The sequence below is a fragment of the Astatotilapia calliptera genome, chromosome 11, assembly GCF_964374335.1.
Source record: "Astatotilapia calliptera chromosome 11, fAstCal68.1, whole genome shotgun sequence".
Taxonomy (NCBI): Eukaryota; Metazoa; Chordata; class Actinopteri; order Cichliformes; family Cichlidae; genus Astatotilapia; species Astatotilapia calliptera.
Window position 1 is genome coordinate 29754415 of NC_137432.1, and position 16382 is coordinate 29770796.

Sequence of the window (16382 nt, forward strand, 5' to 3'; positions counted from 1 at the left end):
GAAGATGAAAGTTTTTTAATATTTGTTGTACATTCAATTTTAAAGCATGGCCTCAAAGGTTAGATGCATCTAACATGCTGTAAGGATTTAGGCCCTAAATGATAATTGAAGTGAACCCTAAATCAATAATACAATATAATATGCAGCTAGCCAGTGGAATTATGTTAAGCTTGCCAAAAGGATGTTAATATGGAGCATACAAAAAGAACAAAACCAACTAGATAGATACACTTTTATGCATATGCTACCAGTGGGTCACCCAATAGCTACTTTGTATGTAAATGAATAGCTACCCATAAAAGAAAATGAAACTACATATTCATAAAAGACAAATCTCACAGCTGTACTTCATTTTTGAAAATGTTTGCCAAAATAAAAGCAATTGTGATTATGTTGTGTTTAATTATCGCTCATAATATTTTTATGAGCGATATATTTCTGGCTGTCTTATAACATCAAAACACTGTAAACACACTAATATTTTGTAAATATACAAACAAATTTTACTTCTGTACACAATACCACAGCTACTGTGAGTGACAATTCTGTCTTTCCTACAGTTTCATGTCAAAGTGTCTGCTGATCCTCGCGCTTCTCCTCATGGTTTATGATATATAATTTTGTTTATTATGTCTCAGACTTTTTATTTTGAGACAGAATGATGACACAATGTCATCACATGACATACAAAATTTTTAATTAAAAAAAACACCTTATTAACAAAAAGTCTGGTCTTTTTGCTCTTTTACCAACAAATGATATTCCGTGGAACTACAAATCAGTGGGTCTAGCACAGGTTCCTAAACAAAGGTCTGAAATTTGCAGTGACAGGCATAGTCACTAAGGAGTTATAAGTTGGCTCCTGAGCTTTAACCTAATATTTTACTGTTTGAAGCAGTGTCTTCAAACAGAGATATTGTGCCAGATTCAATAATAAACGCACACAAAAGAAGATGGCTGTGCACTGGTACATATGAGAGCCAGTTAAGCAATGGTATATTTACACAACAAAAAATATTTCTTGGTAACTATTCAAAGGCTAATCATTAAAGGGTATGTAATTGTATTTCTATTCCTATCTTAAATGTTTTTATCATAGTGTGACTAAATGCAGCGAGCTACACATGTGCAGCTGGACAGCTATGTTTTTAGCAGTAAGCTCAACAAAACAGAAGTTTACTTCTTTTTCTTTTCAGTCTTGTCTTTAAATTTTACCTGGGCATATTCACAGTCCACTTCCTTTTTCACATTCTTACCCCCCACTTCATCATACAGGCCTCCCATCTCTAGTGCATTGCTCACAAAATTTCTGTTAATTCCCTCCACAATGCACTTCTCCTCCTCCAGATAATAGCTACCAGGTGAATTCAAGTCCACAGAGGTTTCTTCCTTCTTTTTCTTGCTCTTGGTCTTCCAGTTCACACTAGAGTAAATTGCTTCACACTTGTCGCCTTTGTTCTCAGAGTTTTTGCTTCCTCTTGCACCCACTGGCTCAGCGCTTGGCAAGTTGGTGCTACTTGGCTCAGCAACTACTTTAGGGTCAACAACGCCTGCCTCTCTCAACCTTTCAACATTTGCATAAATGCTCTCTTCTGTTGTGTTTGGTGCCTAAAATTGCATAGTAAATTTCAGTGAACATTCCGGTGAAGATCATCTATTCATTCTTGTGTAAATGTAAAAGTATCACACCTTTAAAAAAGCCTTAAAAATAAAGTTAAAGTACCTCATTTCCTTCTTCAGTCGGAGGCTGAATCATCGCAACTGTGTTGTTTTCATCTATTAACCCAACTTTCGGCTTACAGTGATTCGTCTGAGTCCTGAAAAATAAAGTAAAATATCAAATATATATTTTTACAAAGCATACACTGCAGTTTTTCACTGCTCACTTTTTAGTTCACAGGATAAACTCATGATGATATATAGTGGTGTATTACAGCTTGCTATGTGAAAACTAATCTGAATGTTAACATACAGAGGTCTTGAAAATGAAAACATATAATGTCAGTGTTTTTAGACATGAACTGTCCAATAAACAGCTCAGACTGATGTTAAAGTTAGTCAGTGTTGTTACCAATGTTGAGTATGTTTTCTGATGGATCAAGCGTAAATATACACAGTAGTTGCACAGTATCAGTATTCAGTTAAAGATCACAGAAAATCAGGCCAAATACAACTTAGTAAATAGTAAATGCTGTGGGTAGTTTGAACAATTTTAAGTACCAAATTGTGTACATACCTGATAAAAAACAGCAGAACACACATTAGTACTAATAGTAACAATACAAGAGTGGAGACGATCGCTGGATACAGAACTGAACCTAAAAAAACAAAATAAAAATAAATATAAAAAAATACCATGTAAAAAAAATAAAATAAATACATAAAAAAATCACCCTACTTAATTTTTAATTGTATGCATGACATACATAATGTTTTTTGTTTTTTTAAACCCTCTGGGTTTGTTCAACATTACTACCCTTTCAGCTTGTTCGTGGCCAAAACTAGCCACCATAGAGCCCAGAGGGTTAATTAGCCATATTACTCAAAAATTATGTGGTAAAACAAACTTATTTCAAATTCCAAGGTTTTAAATATTGGATTTTTTTTTGAAAATCACCTGCTCTTTACCAGGTCTTAAAATTACATATATACAGCCTCAGCTGAACTACAAAACATAACATGGTATACTGTGTCATTACTGAACAAAGACTAATCCAAATTTCAGAAGCGGTGTGTAAAACTGTGCACTCTTACTGCTTCCATAGGAATCACAAGAATAGGTAGCAGCCAGATGCTGATAATCATGCACTTGATTATTAAACTTCATTTAATGACCATCAGCAAGCGTGAACATGTTTATAAAAGCAGATGTTTGTGGCAGTTTGCTGGTCCTGAACATTCAGGAGTGTGTTAGCACAATACCAATGATATAAATGTACTTCAAAACATTCCATATTTTATGAAACTGGTAGTGAGTCGACTGTAGCTGGATTAACCCATCCCTAACTGCTTGTGTGGATTAGTGGAATTCCTAAAGTTATTGACAGTGAATTTACTGTAAATGAATACTAACATTTAGGGGGGAAAATCCTGACAATATCTCTTAACTGGCTTTGTAGAGCACAGGATATCAGTAACTAAGGTATCAAATCTCCTTGATCTCCACTGCATCATGTATGTGGGTTAAACAAGAGTATTTACAGTTGCACCAAATACAAACCTTGAGGTTCTGCAGAGCTTTTAAACTTGCTCATACAAAATTGTTGACTGGCAGATCCCAGAGAGTTGAAGCTACGGCAGAGCAGGGTGGAAAAATGCTTCACATGTGGTTGACTCAGAATGAAGGAGCTCCTGTGAACTGTGATGTTTAGAGTCTCACTGAATATTTCAAATCCACCAGACTGATTGACAGGTTCTCCATTCAAATACCACTGTACAGCAGGGGAAGGGTTTCCGTCAGTGTCACAGGAACAGTTAACTTGACTTGCAGTTTTAACACAATCTGATGAAAACAGGATCTGTGGAAGAACTGTCATTGAAAGAAAGTGAGAGGAGTCAGTAAAAATAACCTTGATGATTGAAAAATATTTGCAAAAATTACTAAAAAAATTAACTGACAAAGTGACCGGTAAAATGCTGTGTGTAAAGATGGTCATGTCTCAAACTGAAGTCCTTTCTGAACATACTTGCAATACTTATCATTATCAGGAGTGTTTTATTGCTCTTGAAATAGTTTTAACCTGTGCAAAAAACAGATCTACATAATGCATTGCCCAACACAGACTTTATTAAAGTATGTGCAGACTTTTTAGATTTATTTCAAAAAATCATACTGCAAAGATTGTCTTGTTTTACTGCCGAAGGTTGTTTTGTTATGAAGGGGTATATTTTTAGTCTGTGCTACAATATTTGGCTATCAAGGATGCTTACTGGAGATAACCAAAAATGTCAGAAAAATGGAAAACACTAATGTGTTGTTACAATTTCTAACAAAAATAGTATAATTTAATTTTGAGATACATACAATGAATCTCAAGCTGAGTCACATTAGAACGTTCAACTCCAAGCTTATTTTCAGCCTTGCAGAAAAATGTCCGTCTGTTTCTGAAGACTTGAATGTTTAAACTAGTTCCTGTTCCAATTAAAGTCTCCTGGTCTCCATCAGCTCTGTACCACATGTAGTTCCTCACTGCTGGGTTGGCATTAGTGCTGCAGGTCAGACTCACATTGCTGTTCTCTGGTACTGGACCAGAAGGACTGACTGAAACTGTGATGTTTTCAGGTGAATCTGAAAATTAAGTATTGAAACATGAAAATTAGTGATGCACTGTATGTTGGGTATTACACTACCTATCATTAAGTCGTATGTGTGTATTTTAACAGTAACTTTGCATGTTTTCCCTGTGTCTGCGAGGGTTTTCTCCAAGTACTCTGGCTTCCTCTCACAGTCCAAAGACATACAGTTATTGCTCATAGGTGTGAATGTTAGTCTGAATGGTTGTCTGTTTCTCTGTGTTGGCACTGTGACAGACGGGCGATCTGTCCAGGGTGTGCTGCTCTTGCCCTGTTATGGCTGTGATAGTTATAAACACACTTCTAAACCTGGTGGAAAGTCTTCTCAGAAGAGTTGAAACTATTATAGCTACAAAGAGTTGGCCTACATCATATCATACTAGGGTTGCCAACCGTCCCTTAAAAAACGGAATCGTCCCGTATTTAGAAACAAAAGTACACGTCCCGTATTGAGCTAATAAGGGACGCACTTTGTCCCGTAATACAGTGAGAATCAAAAGTAGTCTATAAATGTTTATGGAATTAACGCTTTGTTTGAAAGCATAATTCCCAGCCCCTCTCCTGCTTTGTGACCAATGAGCTGACAGCACACTTATGACAATTCGAGTGTGACAATTCAGATTACCGCTCATCTCATTGGTCGAGGAAAGGTCGCTTACGGCGAAAATACCGGAAGACAACAGATGACCACAACAACAAGCATGGCCAACAGGGAAACAAACGCTGACACTGTGGTGCAAGTCTCAGACGTAAGCTGGGCAGACACTGTGCGATTTTTTCACTGCTCCGTCTTTTTCACCGACGTTTACGTGTTTGCGCGTGAGCAGTGTGAGCGGCTGTGGTGACACCCTCATGAGCGATTGATGATCGGGAGCTGGTCGTGAGGTGTTAATCGCTTCTCCTTACCCCACGTATACTACACGATGCACGATGAAGGCCAAAATCGGGCCGATCACCAAATCGGTCACACGACTCAAAAATCGTCTCAAAATGGGCCAAAAATCGCACAACGTAAGCCCAGCATTAGAGCAGCAATGTTTGTTCCCCTCAGAGAAAGGAAAAAAAAAGGCTGCAAAAGTACAGGGAGGAATGGGAAAAGGAAAACACCTGGCTGGGAAAATGCACGATAACACCTTTAAAGCGCACTGCACTGTGTGCCGGCGCACTTTTTCCATAGGCATGCTTCTAGTGGTGGGCACATGAAGAACATGAGGGGCATGAAAGCTCGGGCAACCCTTAACCAATTTTTTGCCCACCAGGCCACGACAGAAGCAAATATGGTATGTAAACACTGGTTTGTTTTTTTAAACCCTCTGGTTAAGGTTATTATGGGCATGTGCAGTGAATATCAGCGCTATGTGGCCAGAAGATAATATAATTTATTTTGTTTAATAAACAACTGCAAGGATAGATGATTACAACAAATAGATGACTAATACATAAAAGTAATACATAGATTAATAATGATGATGAGTTAAGATGCGTAATCATGGGAACAAGTGGGTTTACAAACAGGAGCAGCTGATTAGCATTAGAAAAGCTGAAATAATACCTCAACTGAAGCCAATTGTACTAAATGCACTATATGTGCACAGTTACAGGAATATTTTTCATTCTATTGTTTTCTATTAATTTATATAATTTTAAGTTAAGCAGGACAGAGTTCTTTTAAAGAAAGATTTACTTATATTCTCAAAAGTTAAGCATGACAGGCTTCTGTTTAAGAAAGAGACCTGTTTTACTGTGTTAATGTTGTCATTTTGAGCTAAAAATAAATGGCTAAATGATCATTTGTTTCCCATATGGTCATATCACAAAGAATATGCATCTGCTTAAATCAAATTCAACTCAAATGGTTAAAAAATAATTTCACACACAAAAAAAAGAGCTACAAAATTCACCACACTGGGAAGGGTGAACTGGGTTGCCACAAGGTGTCCCTTATTTATTTTTCAGGGAGTTGGCAACCCTATATCATACTCCATATTTTCCGCATATAAGGCGCACTTAAAATCCTTTATTTTTCTCAGGAATTGACAATGCGCTTATGTATGAATTCTGGTTGTGCTTACTGACCTCGAACAGATTTTATGTGGTACACGGCGCTCAAAAATCTGTCAAAAAATGTTTTTGTACGACTTTGCTAAGCTACGAAGCTGCACCGCTTGATGGACTGTTAGAGCATCACAGCTACTGTAGTTAGGAGCCTAGCGGAGTAATCTGGGTCCAGAACTCTGTCTGCTTCAGGTCCCAAAGTTGAAGAACACTGCAACATCATTGAGAGTTATAAACGGTCTAAATTCTTTTATCTTTAATAAAATTATCAGTGTTTCTGTTTTACCAGGTCTAACAATTAAGTTTAACATCCAGGCATCCATGAAAACAGAATTTATTAAATTTAACGCAGTTAGAAGTTAGCAAGAAGTTAGCTTGCTAGTTTCCACCTAAAGATGATATTACCATGTTCTGACTGAAAGATTTCTGAAAAAATTAAAACGTACAGCTCTGCCATCACTTCCAACATAAACGAAGACAGAAAACTCAACCGCAGTGACTTTTGTAGGGTTACTGAAGTTGGACTATATAATGATGTGCTATGTGATTGCTAGCAACACAGCTATGTTAGCATAACATAAATGCAGTGAAGCTGGGGGATGAATGCTAACTTTGTTCCACTCGATAAAAGTTAATGTGAGGGTTCCCAAAGGTTAGGGAGAAATGCAATCGCATGACAGGATACTGTAAACAGACCAAACTTTAGTCAGGAGAACAACTGAGATAATCCATCCACAATACGAGGTTACTCATTAATATACTGCAACAACATGGGAATAGAGCAGCTGCAAGAGAATTCAACATTAATGAATCAATGGTACAGAAGTGGAGGAAGCAAGAAGAATGAGTTGAGTAAAGTTTGACTTATCTGACCGTGTTGTTTTGCTTAATGCGCCTTATAATTCAGTGTGCCTTATTCATGAAAACAGACACGTTTGTTGACAGTGCACCGTATATACCGGTGCATCTTATAGTCCAAAAAAATACAGTAACCTTTTTTAAATTGAGAATCAAATGTCATTCTAGTTATATGTGGGTGGGCAGAGGGGCAAAGACTTTTGGAAATGCTGTGTGTATGCTTTTACTTTTTTCTGCAAAAATGCATTGGTTTTTTATTTCTAGACTATTCAAAAAGCTCAGTGTGTAAATTCCAGTTCTAATGGTCTGAATCCTTGATGCTGGGTTATACTGATGATATGTAAAGCAGATGTGAAATATGATATTTACACTGAACATCTATTTGAATGCTGCTGGAACGTCCAACTCCAATCTTATTTTCAGCCTTGCAGAAAAATGTCCGTCTATCTCTGGAGACTTGAATGTTTAAACTGGTTCCTGTTCCGATAAATGTCTCCTGGTCTCCATCAGCTCTGTACCAGGTGTAGTTCCTCACTGCTGGGTTGGCATTACTGCTGCAGGTCAGACTCACATTGCTGTTCTCTGGTACTGGACCAGAAGGACTGACTGAAACTGTAATGTTTTTAGGTGAATCTGAAAATTAAGGAATAAAACATACAAACTAAAATGTTAAGACAGTTTTCTTTGCAGAAGTAGTGTTTATAAATTGGGTACAATGCCTTTAATATATATTTTTTCCCATTAAATTAATAACTCATACACATCTAACACCAAACAGGAGAGAAGGGAGCAAACCGCACACATTTACTGATTTTTTCTTTAATCAAGAAAATTTGTAGAGTGATAGTAAGAAGTTGCTTTGGCCCTTTCTTTCTAAATACTGATGTATCCAATAAAAATGATTTTTCTTTGTCTTTATATTGACTGACTGAACAATGCAACTTACAGTCACTTCACCAACTTTATACTTCTTTTTACTGAGTGTCAAAAACTACCCATTCATCATCTTCCAGGGGGGTTGGAGCCTAGCCCAAATGCCACTGGGTGAGAGGCAGTGTACACTGACACAGACAGTGATTCTGTCCTGTGGGCAATTTTAGAATCTCCAGTAAACCCACCCCTCCTTCTGTGGGTGGGAAGAGAAACACCACATAGAAAGGCTCCAGCCAGATGGTGGACTTTTTTGATACTTCTTTTTCTCTGTGTCTTATTTAGAGTTTGGTCCCCATGGAAATGATAAATGCCCTGGTTCTTACATACCACTATTCTACTCAACTTAAACCGCTTCATACAACATGCCTCATCCATTCACCTAATTTATGTTTAAGTGTTTTCTAACTAAAATAACATCGAAAGTGTTTTGTTCATCGGATAACAGCTTATCTAAATATCGTTACCCGAGGATATTTGGTGTGCAAATTGGCTCCAGTCTGCATGCCAACCTTCCAAATAGTAGATAACCTGCTCTACCTTCTGAGCTACACCAGGCACGTGCGAGGAAGGGCTTGAGCACCTGCCCCTTTCCTGATGGGTGTCCCAAATGCCCTTTTCTTGAGGCAATTGTTTTATGTGTGTTTTATGCATGCAGCGCGTCTGCGCAGAAACATTGGGTAGGATGTGTTTTGAGGCAGGACGCACATTTTTTGCTGTTTGAGCGGTGTCCATATGACAAGCCATTTCAGCCACGAGTTTTCTACGCGAGTTTTCTAACACGTCTGGTTAAGAAATGCCGTAAAAAACACTGTTTAATGGCTTTGACCTGACAGAATACCGTATTTTACACCAGGAAGTGGCGTCTTAAACGCCCTTTCTGAACGGCAGAAAAAAAACACATTTCTACCTGTCTTTGAACACCACTCAGCAAAAAATGGCATTCAAAGACAGATTAAAAACTGTTTTTTTCCAGCGTTCAGTGTCAGCTGTGAAGGCGTTTAAAACGCTGTTTTCTTGAAACTATGCAGGGCCTTCCCCATGGCGTTAAACTGCATTTCTTACGCCATTTCTTAACCAGACGTGTTAGAAAACTCACAATATTTGGCAGAAATGGCTTACCATATACAGAGCTGTAGAAGAAGCGAATTAAATGTGAGACGCAGACTGATGCAACAAAAACCAGTTAGTAGGTGTATAGCGTACACCTAGTATGCGTTCACAGCGTACACATAGTCTATAGCACAGAGATGAACCTTATTATGACATGTTGGTAAGTTGTCTTGTGACAACTGACAAATTGAAATAGATGAGCGTGCTGTGTGTGCAACAGCGCGACAAACATTACCTGTCCTTTTATTAACTGCACAAGTAGTGCTGGTCATTAGCTGCCAGCTAACTGGGTAAGGGTCTGTAGCTCTGCCCACTGTTTCAGGGAACATATTTAGTTTTAAAGTAAGTTACAGGGCTTTTCCTGCCTTCCTGGAGGGCTTATATTTCACTGAACAGAATCTAAAACACATATCCAAATAATTATGGATTATTACAATTATGATTTTTAAAAAAACACACCCTATGTTATTAAAGAAAATACATTAAGAAACAAAATATATTAGATTTATATTTCAAATATGACAAAATGCTGATTTTACAAAATTATTGTATCTTTACAGTTTAAACATTTAATAAGCTTTCTGCCTGCACAGAGTGTACAGTCAAACAAATTGAATCCTCATAAATTCATGTTTATTACTTAATTTGTTTATTTTCATCCCTTTATTATTATAGCACTAGGAATAAATAATGAGGGAATTATTCTGGATCAACACCATGATGCAAACTTGTGGCCATAGTATATACAGTATTCTGGAGAAGGTTTTTTATGAGTATAGATTTTTTAAATTATAACTCATGATGTGATATTGTCCAGACATGCCCTGTAAGGACATGAGGAGGAAACAGTGTTAAAAGGAGTTGTGTGAGGCAGTGGATCTCTCACCAGCTACATTAAAAAGAGCACAGGTATCAATAACACATGTACCAGCTGTTCCACTGCAAAGGTATTCAAGTATAATAATAATAATAAACACAATGTTTTGGTTCTTTAACATTTTTCTATCATTACTTTATTATAGATTAGGTGCAAGAGTTGTTAAGTGTGGATAATTAAATAATAGATTAGTGCAATAGAGCCTAGTTTATTTCTCACAGTTTTGTTGCCTTGTGGTTCCAAGCGCTGTCACCAATCTTTGCATTTTATTATTATTTCATGACACTTGTTTAATCAGCAACCATTTCTCATATGGACTTTTTACAGTCTCAGATCAGCACAGCCCTGCCCTCCAGTACTATCAGCAGCAGGAGCAGCAGCAACCCCTCAACAACAACATTGTACCCATCAGGTAAAACATGGGCTAAGTTTGCTTTGCACTGTCCCCACCTGATGACAGTGATATAGTATGATGATGTTCCATATTAGATTCCTGATGGTTGGTGGGTGTGGCTTCAGCCTGGTTCTATGTGCCCCTTTTTAACTTTGAGCACCGCCCCTTTAAACATCTCTGCACAGCCCTGAGCTACACCCACCCCAGCCACCCCTCCTGAGCTAAAGCCAACCAACCTCACCTCCCCTGAGCTACAGTCCCACTTTACCCAGTTGTGTTCATCATCCATATTTAATGAGTGTGTATTTATTGCCTCTATCTACCCACATTTCTTTGTTGCATTGAACTGTTGAATATTCATATTCTCACTCACATTTGTCCTGGTTTGCATTCAAAGACATTATTGGCTACCATCTGGATTTTTCTGCTACACCTGAACAAAGGTTGATTTTTTATTTACTATCTGTGGCCTGAGTCTGGAACTGGGGCCTCATTCTCACATCACATAACAGTTATCTGAATTTTGTTTTTTTAATAATTCTGTTTTACTGGTTGTGTATTCACAAAACAAATATCATAACTTGGGGAAAATACATGATAATATATATAGTAAGTGAAACTCTGAAACTGAAAACTGCAAAATGAAAAGCAACTGTCAAATGTGACTGACTAAATGTAGTTTTACTCTTACAGAGAATAAATAACAGATCTAGATAACTGTATTTATTACTAAATACATTACTACCACTATTTAAACGTTATTACTATTTATTTCATTTGAGAAGAGAAAAATAAACTCACATGAAATATCAGGAGTTAAACTTGCTTCAGCAGTGACATCAGGGCTACCATCTTGTTTCTGGTAGACAGCAGTGCAGGAGATTTTATTTCCATGATGGAGGTGAGAAGCATTGAAACTCATAACAGAAGTCCTGACTTTAGTTTTGTCCTGATTCTCCTGCAGTGTCTCCTGACTCTGACCCAGGTTAGGGCTCCATGTCAGAGCTGGAGGATGAGACCAACATGGAGCTGGAGCTGGAGCAGAGCACGTCAGACTCACTGAGGCTCCCTCCTCCACCTCCAGTGTGGATGGAGTCAGAGTCGGTGAAGGAGGATCTTGTGGTGGGAAGAAATATTTTCATCAGTCAATAAAGAAATGAGCAGTAATTAATTTAAGGAGTTTTTTTTGCTGTGTAAAATCCAGTAAATTCACAATGTCAAAGTCAAAGCAGCTTGACTCGTGTCATTTATTCACATGAATTGTCTTTATATGGATATAAAAACTTACCTATGAATGAAATATCTACACCAGCTTGTTTAAAAGTGTATAACAGTGCATTATTACACTCCAGTCTGAAGAGGTATTTACTTCTTTGAAGAAGACTTGCATTATTGAAAGTTGTGGTGCAGTCTTTCTTTGTTAAGTCTCCTCTCATTTCTTTAGTTGCAAGCAGTTTTGCAGCTCCATTGTCCCAATATGCTCTACATGTATGATCTAACATGTTTTTATAGCTCTTCTCTACGTCAAAGAAGCAGGGGATGATCACACAGGATCCACTCACGACATTTATATTCTGTGGCATTGTGATCCCCCACGTTCCACCTGAAAAAGATAATGCTTTTAATTTCATTACAATAATTGGTATATTGTACTACAGTCGATTCCATTTTTTCTGCTTCTCCAGTTCAGGGTCGCTAGGGATCTGGAGCATGTCCCAGTTGACATGTGGCAGGAGGCAGGATACACCCTGGACCAGTTGCTAATCTGTTACTGAACTAACATATAGAGACACTCATATACTCAAGTCTGGGCAGCTAACAATCACTAGTTAACCAAACCCTGTGCACATCTCTGAACTGTGGGAGGAAGCCAGAGTGCCATGACAGAACCCAATCAGACAGGAAGAATATGCAAACTCCACACAGTACACAGTGTCCCCATTCAATCATACTAATAGAATTCTATTTGGATAATAGTCAGGGTATGTAATCAATAAAGTAGGAATATTAATGAAATTGAAAGGTAATTTGTTCACTTTAATATTATGAAAGACAGACATCACAGCTTCTTTTGCACTCTGACTGAATTGTTAATGGAACGTGCCACTACAGACCATAAAGCCAAGTGACAAAAGTAAAACTGCTCTGCAAATACTTTCCAGTTTGAGCACCAGAGTGAAATTAAAAACGTATACAAACACATGTGTAAAGTGAAATAACTAATAAATTATTTTTTTTTTAAAAAACCCTACATGTTAATTTGACAAAAAATAAAAATTGTAGTTTAAACTTTAAAAAATTGTCAAATGTGACTCATTACATGTAGAATTGTTTTATTCTAAGCCAGTATTAGAGAGTTCCTACAGAAGTAAACAATATTGCTTGGAAATTGTATGTTTTACTGGATATTTTAGGTCATATATTCTCAGAAAGGAAGACCTGCAGTTGACTTTAATCATTAAGACAATCATACATCAACGAAATCAATTTGTGCGAACCCAGCCCAATTTTTACTCTTTAAGTGTTCGTGTGTGTGTGTGTGTGTGTGTGTGTGGGGGGGGGGGGGGGGGGGGGGCTACTTTTAACTATGTAAAGCACTTTGTGCTACATTTTTTGTATGAAAAGTGCTTTATAAATAAAGATTGATTGATTGATTGATTGATTGATTGATTGAAAGGAAAAGTTTGTATATTTATCAACATTTAGGAGCTTAAGTCTTCCATTATGTTTTGCAAATCCCAGAGAAGTCATGATTGCAGAATAACTAAAATCATTATGTTACTAGCTGTTTTATGTCTAATTTGAACAAAGCCAAGAAAAGTAAGTCAATAGCAGTGACATTATTTATAGTAGAGGACAAATAAACTTACTTGAAATATCAGGAGTTAAACTTGTTTCAGCAGTGACATCAGGGCTACCATCTTGTTTCTGGTAGACAGCAGTGCAGGAGATTTTATTTCCATGATGGAGGTGAGAAGCAGTGAAATTCATAACAGAGGTCCTGACTTTAGTTTTGTCCTGATTCTCCTGCAGTGTCTCCTGACTCTGACCCAGGTTAGGGCTCCATGTCAGAGCTGGAGGATGAGACCAACATGGAGCTGGAGCAGAGCACGTCAGACTCACTGAGGCTCCCTCCTCCACCTCCACTGTGGATGGAGTCAGAGTCGGTGAGGGAGGATCATCTGGCAAAAAGATCAGCCAATAAAGAAATGAGCAGTAATTAATTTCAGGTTTTTATATTCTGTGTAAAATCCAGTGAATTCACAATGAAGTCAAAGCAGCTTGACTCGTGTCATTTATTCATATGAATTGTCTTTATATGGATATAAAAACTTACCTATGAATGAAATATCTACACCAGCTTGTGTAAAAGTGTATGTCAGTGCATTATTACACTCCAGTCTGAAGTAATATTTAGTACTTTGAAGAAGACTTGCATTATTGAAAGTTGTGGTGCAGTCTTTCTTTTTTAAGTCTCCTGTCATTTCTTTAGTTGGCTTTAGTTTTGCATTTTTACTGTTAAATGAAGTTGAATTACTCCAATATGCTTTACATGAATCATCTAAGTTATTTTTATGGTTCCTCTCAACATCAAAGGAGCAGGGGATGGTCACACAGGAGCCTCTCAAAACATTTATATTCTGTGGCATAGTGACCTCCCATATTCTACACAGTGCACCTGAAACACAACACAATGAATTGTAAAAAATAAATGCAAACAGTAATTTACAGCAACAGTACAGTTTTAATTATTGCAGCCTTTATCCACAGTTATCACTGCTGCTAGGACTTCAGTGTTTAATTCAGGTACAAATGCTAAATATTTTTACTGTTAAATATCTAATAAATGGACACCCTTTGTAGTTTAGTAGATGTTTCATGTTAAATAATAATCTTTACATGATGCTGATTTTCTTTCACTCACCCTGCAGCAGAGAACTAATGAGAAGAAAAGTCAGAGTTCCAGCCATCTTGTTACAAAAAAGTGACGTTTAAAGGAGTCTGAAGTTTGCACATGAAACAATTTACATGATTATTTGTTAAACATTACCAGTGACAAGCTGTTATGGTGAAAAGTGAAGTAAATTATTTTTTTATGTATTCTGTTAAAACTCTCAAATGATGTTTGAGAATATTTTTAGTGCGTTAGCTCAAGATAACAGCGTGATACAGCACATTTTTTCACTCAGTAACAGGGCTCATTATTATCTTTAAAATATGTGACAATGACTGTAATGGTAATTTTGCAAAGCCCAGCGCTCGCATGTAACTACTGTCACTACGAGGATAATTATTCAGCCTCAAAAAATCTGCTAAGATACCAGCGTAGAGCTCTTATTTCAAAAAGTTATGTTCATAAACATGATAGACGAGAGAAAAAGAAAATCCTTCACCTTTTCCCTGTGGAACTTTTTCCTCGACAAATATGATGTTTAATCTAAATCGCAGTGAATCAAAGGATGATAGAAATGTTAGCTTTGCATAAAACCTTGATATTTCTTCCATATTTAAGATATAAAAACTTACATTCTTACGAGCTTCATAGAGAAGTCATTTCCACATATGTGAGGTTTTTTAAGAACTGTTCAGGAAGCGATGTAAAAAGAGGAAATAACACAAAAGTATGAGTGTCAATATTAGATAGATGCTTTTACCAGAAGTGGCTGTTAACAGTAACACCTTCTTTTCTGACCATGATCTCCACAACACGTCTTGCACCACTGAATGTGCTGTAAACATTTCTATTCACTTAGTAATAGTGTTCACTATTTGGCTGAAGGAATAAAGTAGATTAATGTTTCTATTTTCTAAACAAGAAACTGAAAGTTAAAAACAGTAACAGTAAGACTGATGTTGTGTAAATTTCATTAATAAATAATATGTACAATATTACTTATTAATGAATATAGGTGTGTTCACCTGTCACGTGCACAGATAAATAAAAATTTCTATCAAAGCCTACAGAAATTGAATTTAATGTTTTTCATCTTTGGCAGTTTTGGCAGACTTTTCCAGTGCTTTCAACACCATCAGGCCGACCCTCCTGGGTGATAAGTTAGCAGCGATGCAGGTGGATGCTTCTCTGGTGTCCTGGATTGTTGATTACCTGACAGGAAGACCACAATATGTACGTCTCCCACAGTGTGTGTCTGACAAGGTGATTAGCAACACAGGGGCACCACAGGGGACTGTCCTCTCCCCCTTCCTCTTCACCCTCTACACCACAGACTTCAGCCACTGCACAGAGACCTGCCATCTTCAGAAGTTTTCTGATGACTCTGCGGTGGTTGGATGCATCAGCAGGGATGATGAGACAGAGTACCGGGCTGTGGTCGACTCCTTTGTCACGTGGTGTGAGCAGAATCATCTGCAGCTCAACGTGGCAAAGACCAAGGAACTGATCGTGGACTTCAGGAAGACCAGGAAACACTTGACCCCTGTTTCAATCCAGGGGGTCAGTGTTGACATTGTGGAGGACTATAAATACCTTGGAGTACACATTGACAATAAACTGGACTGGGCTAAAAACACCACAGCACTTTACAGGAAGGGCCAGAGTCGTCTCTATTTTTTGAGGCGACTGAGGTCCTTCAACATCTGCCAGAAAATGCTGAGGATTTTCTATGAGTCTGTGGTGGCCAGTGCAATCCTCTATGCTGTTGCATGCTGGGGGAGCAGGCTGAGGGTCGCAGATGCCAACAGACTTAATAAACTGATCCGTAAGGCCAGCAATGTTGTGGGGATGGAGCTGGACTCCCTCAAGGTGGTGTCGGAGAGGCGGATGCTGTCCAAGATAAAGACAATGTTGGATAACACCTCCCACCCACTCCATGACATGCTGGTCAGTCACAGGAGCTCGTT

General features: G+C 37.7%; 1 protein-coding gene across 1 annotated transcript; it reads right to left on the reverse strand.

The window, feature by feature from the left end:
- LOC113031547 (sialic acid-binding Ig-like lectin 5) lies at positions 1-14491 on the reverse strand. The gene is made up of 8 exons (XM_080308273.1): positions 14446-14491; positions 13858-14199; positions 13391-13702; positions 7576-7839; positions 3221-3529; positions 2237-2312; positions 1724-1817; positions 1-1608 (listed from the first exon to the last, which is right to left on the reverse strand). Exons 1-8 carry the CDS (start codon positions 14489-14491, stop codon positions 1177-1179), a joined length of 1875 nt encoding a protein of 624 aa, XP_080164399.1. The 3' UTR covers positions 1-1176.
- Positions 14492-16382: the final 1891 nt, after the last annotated feature.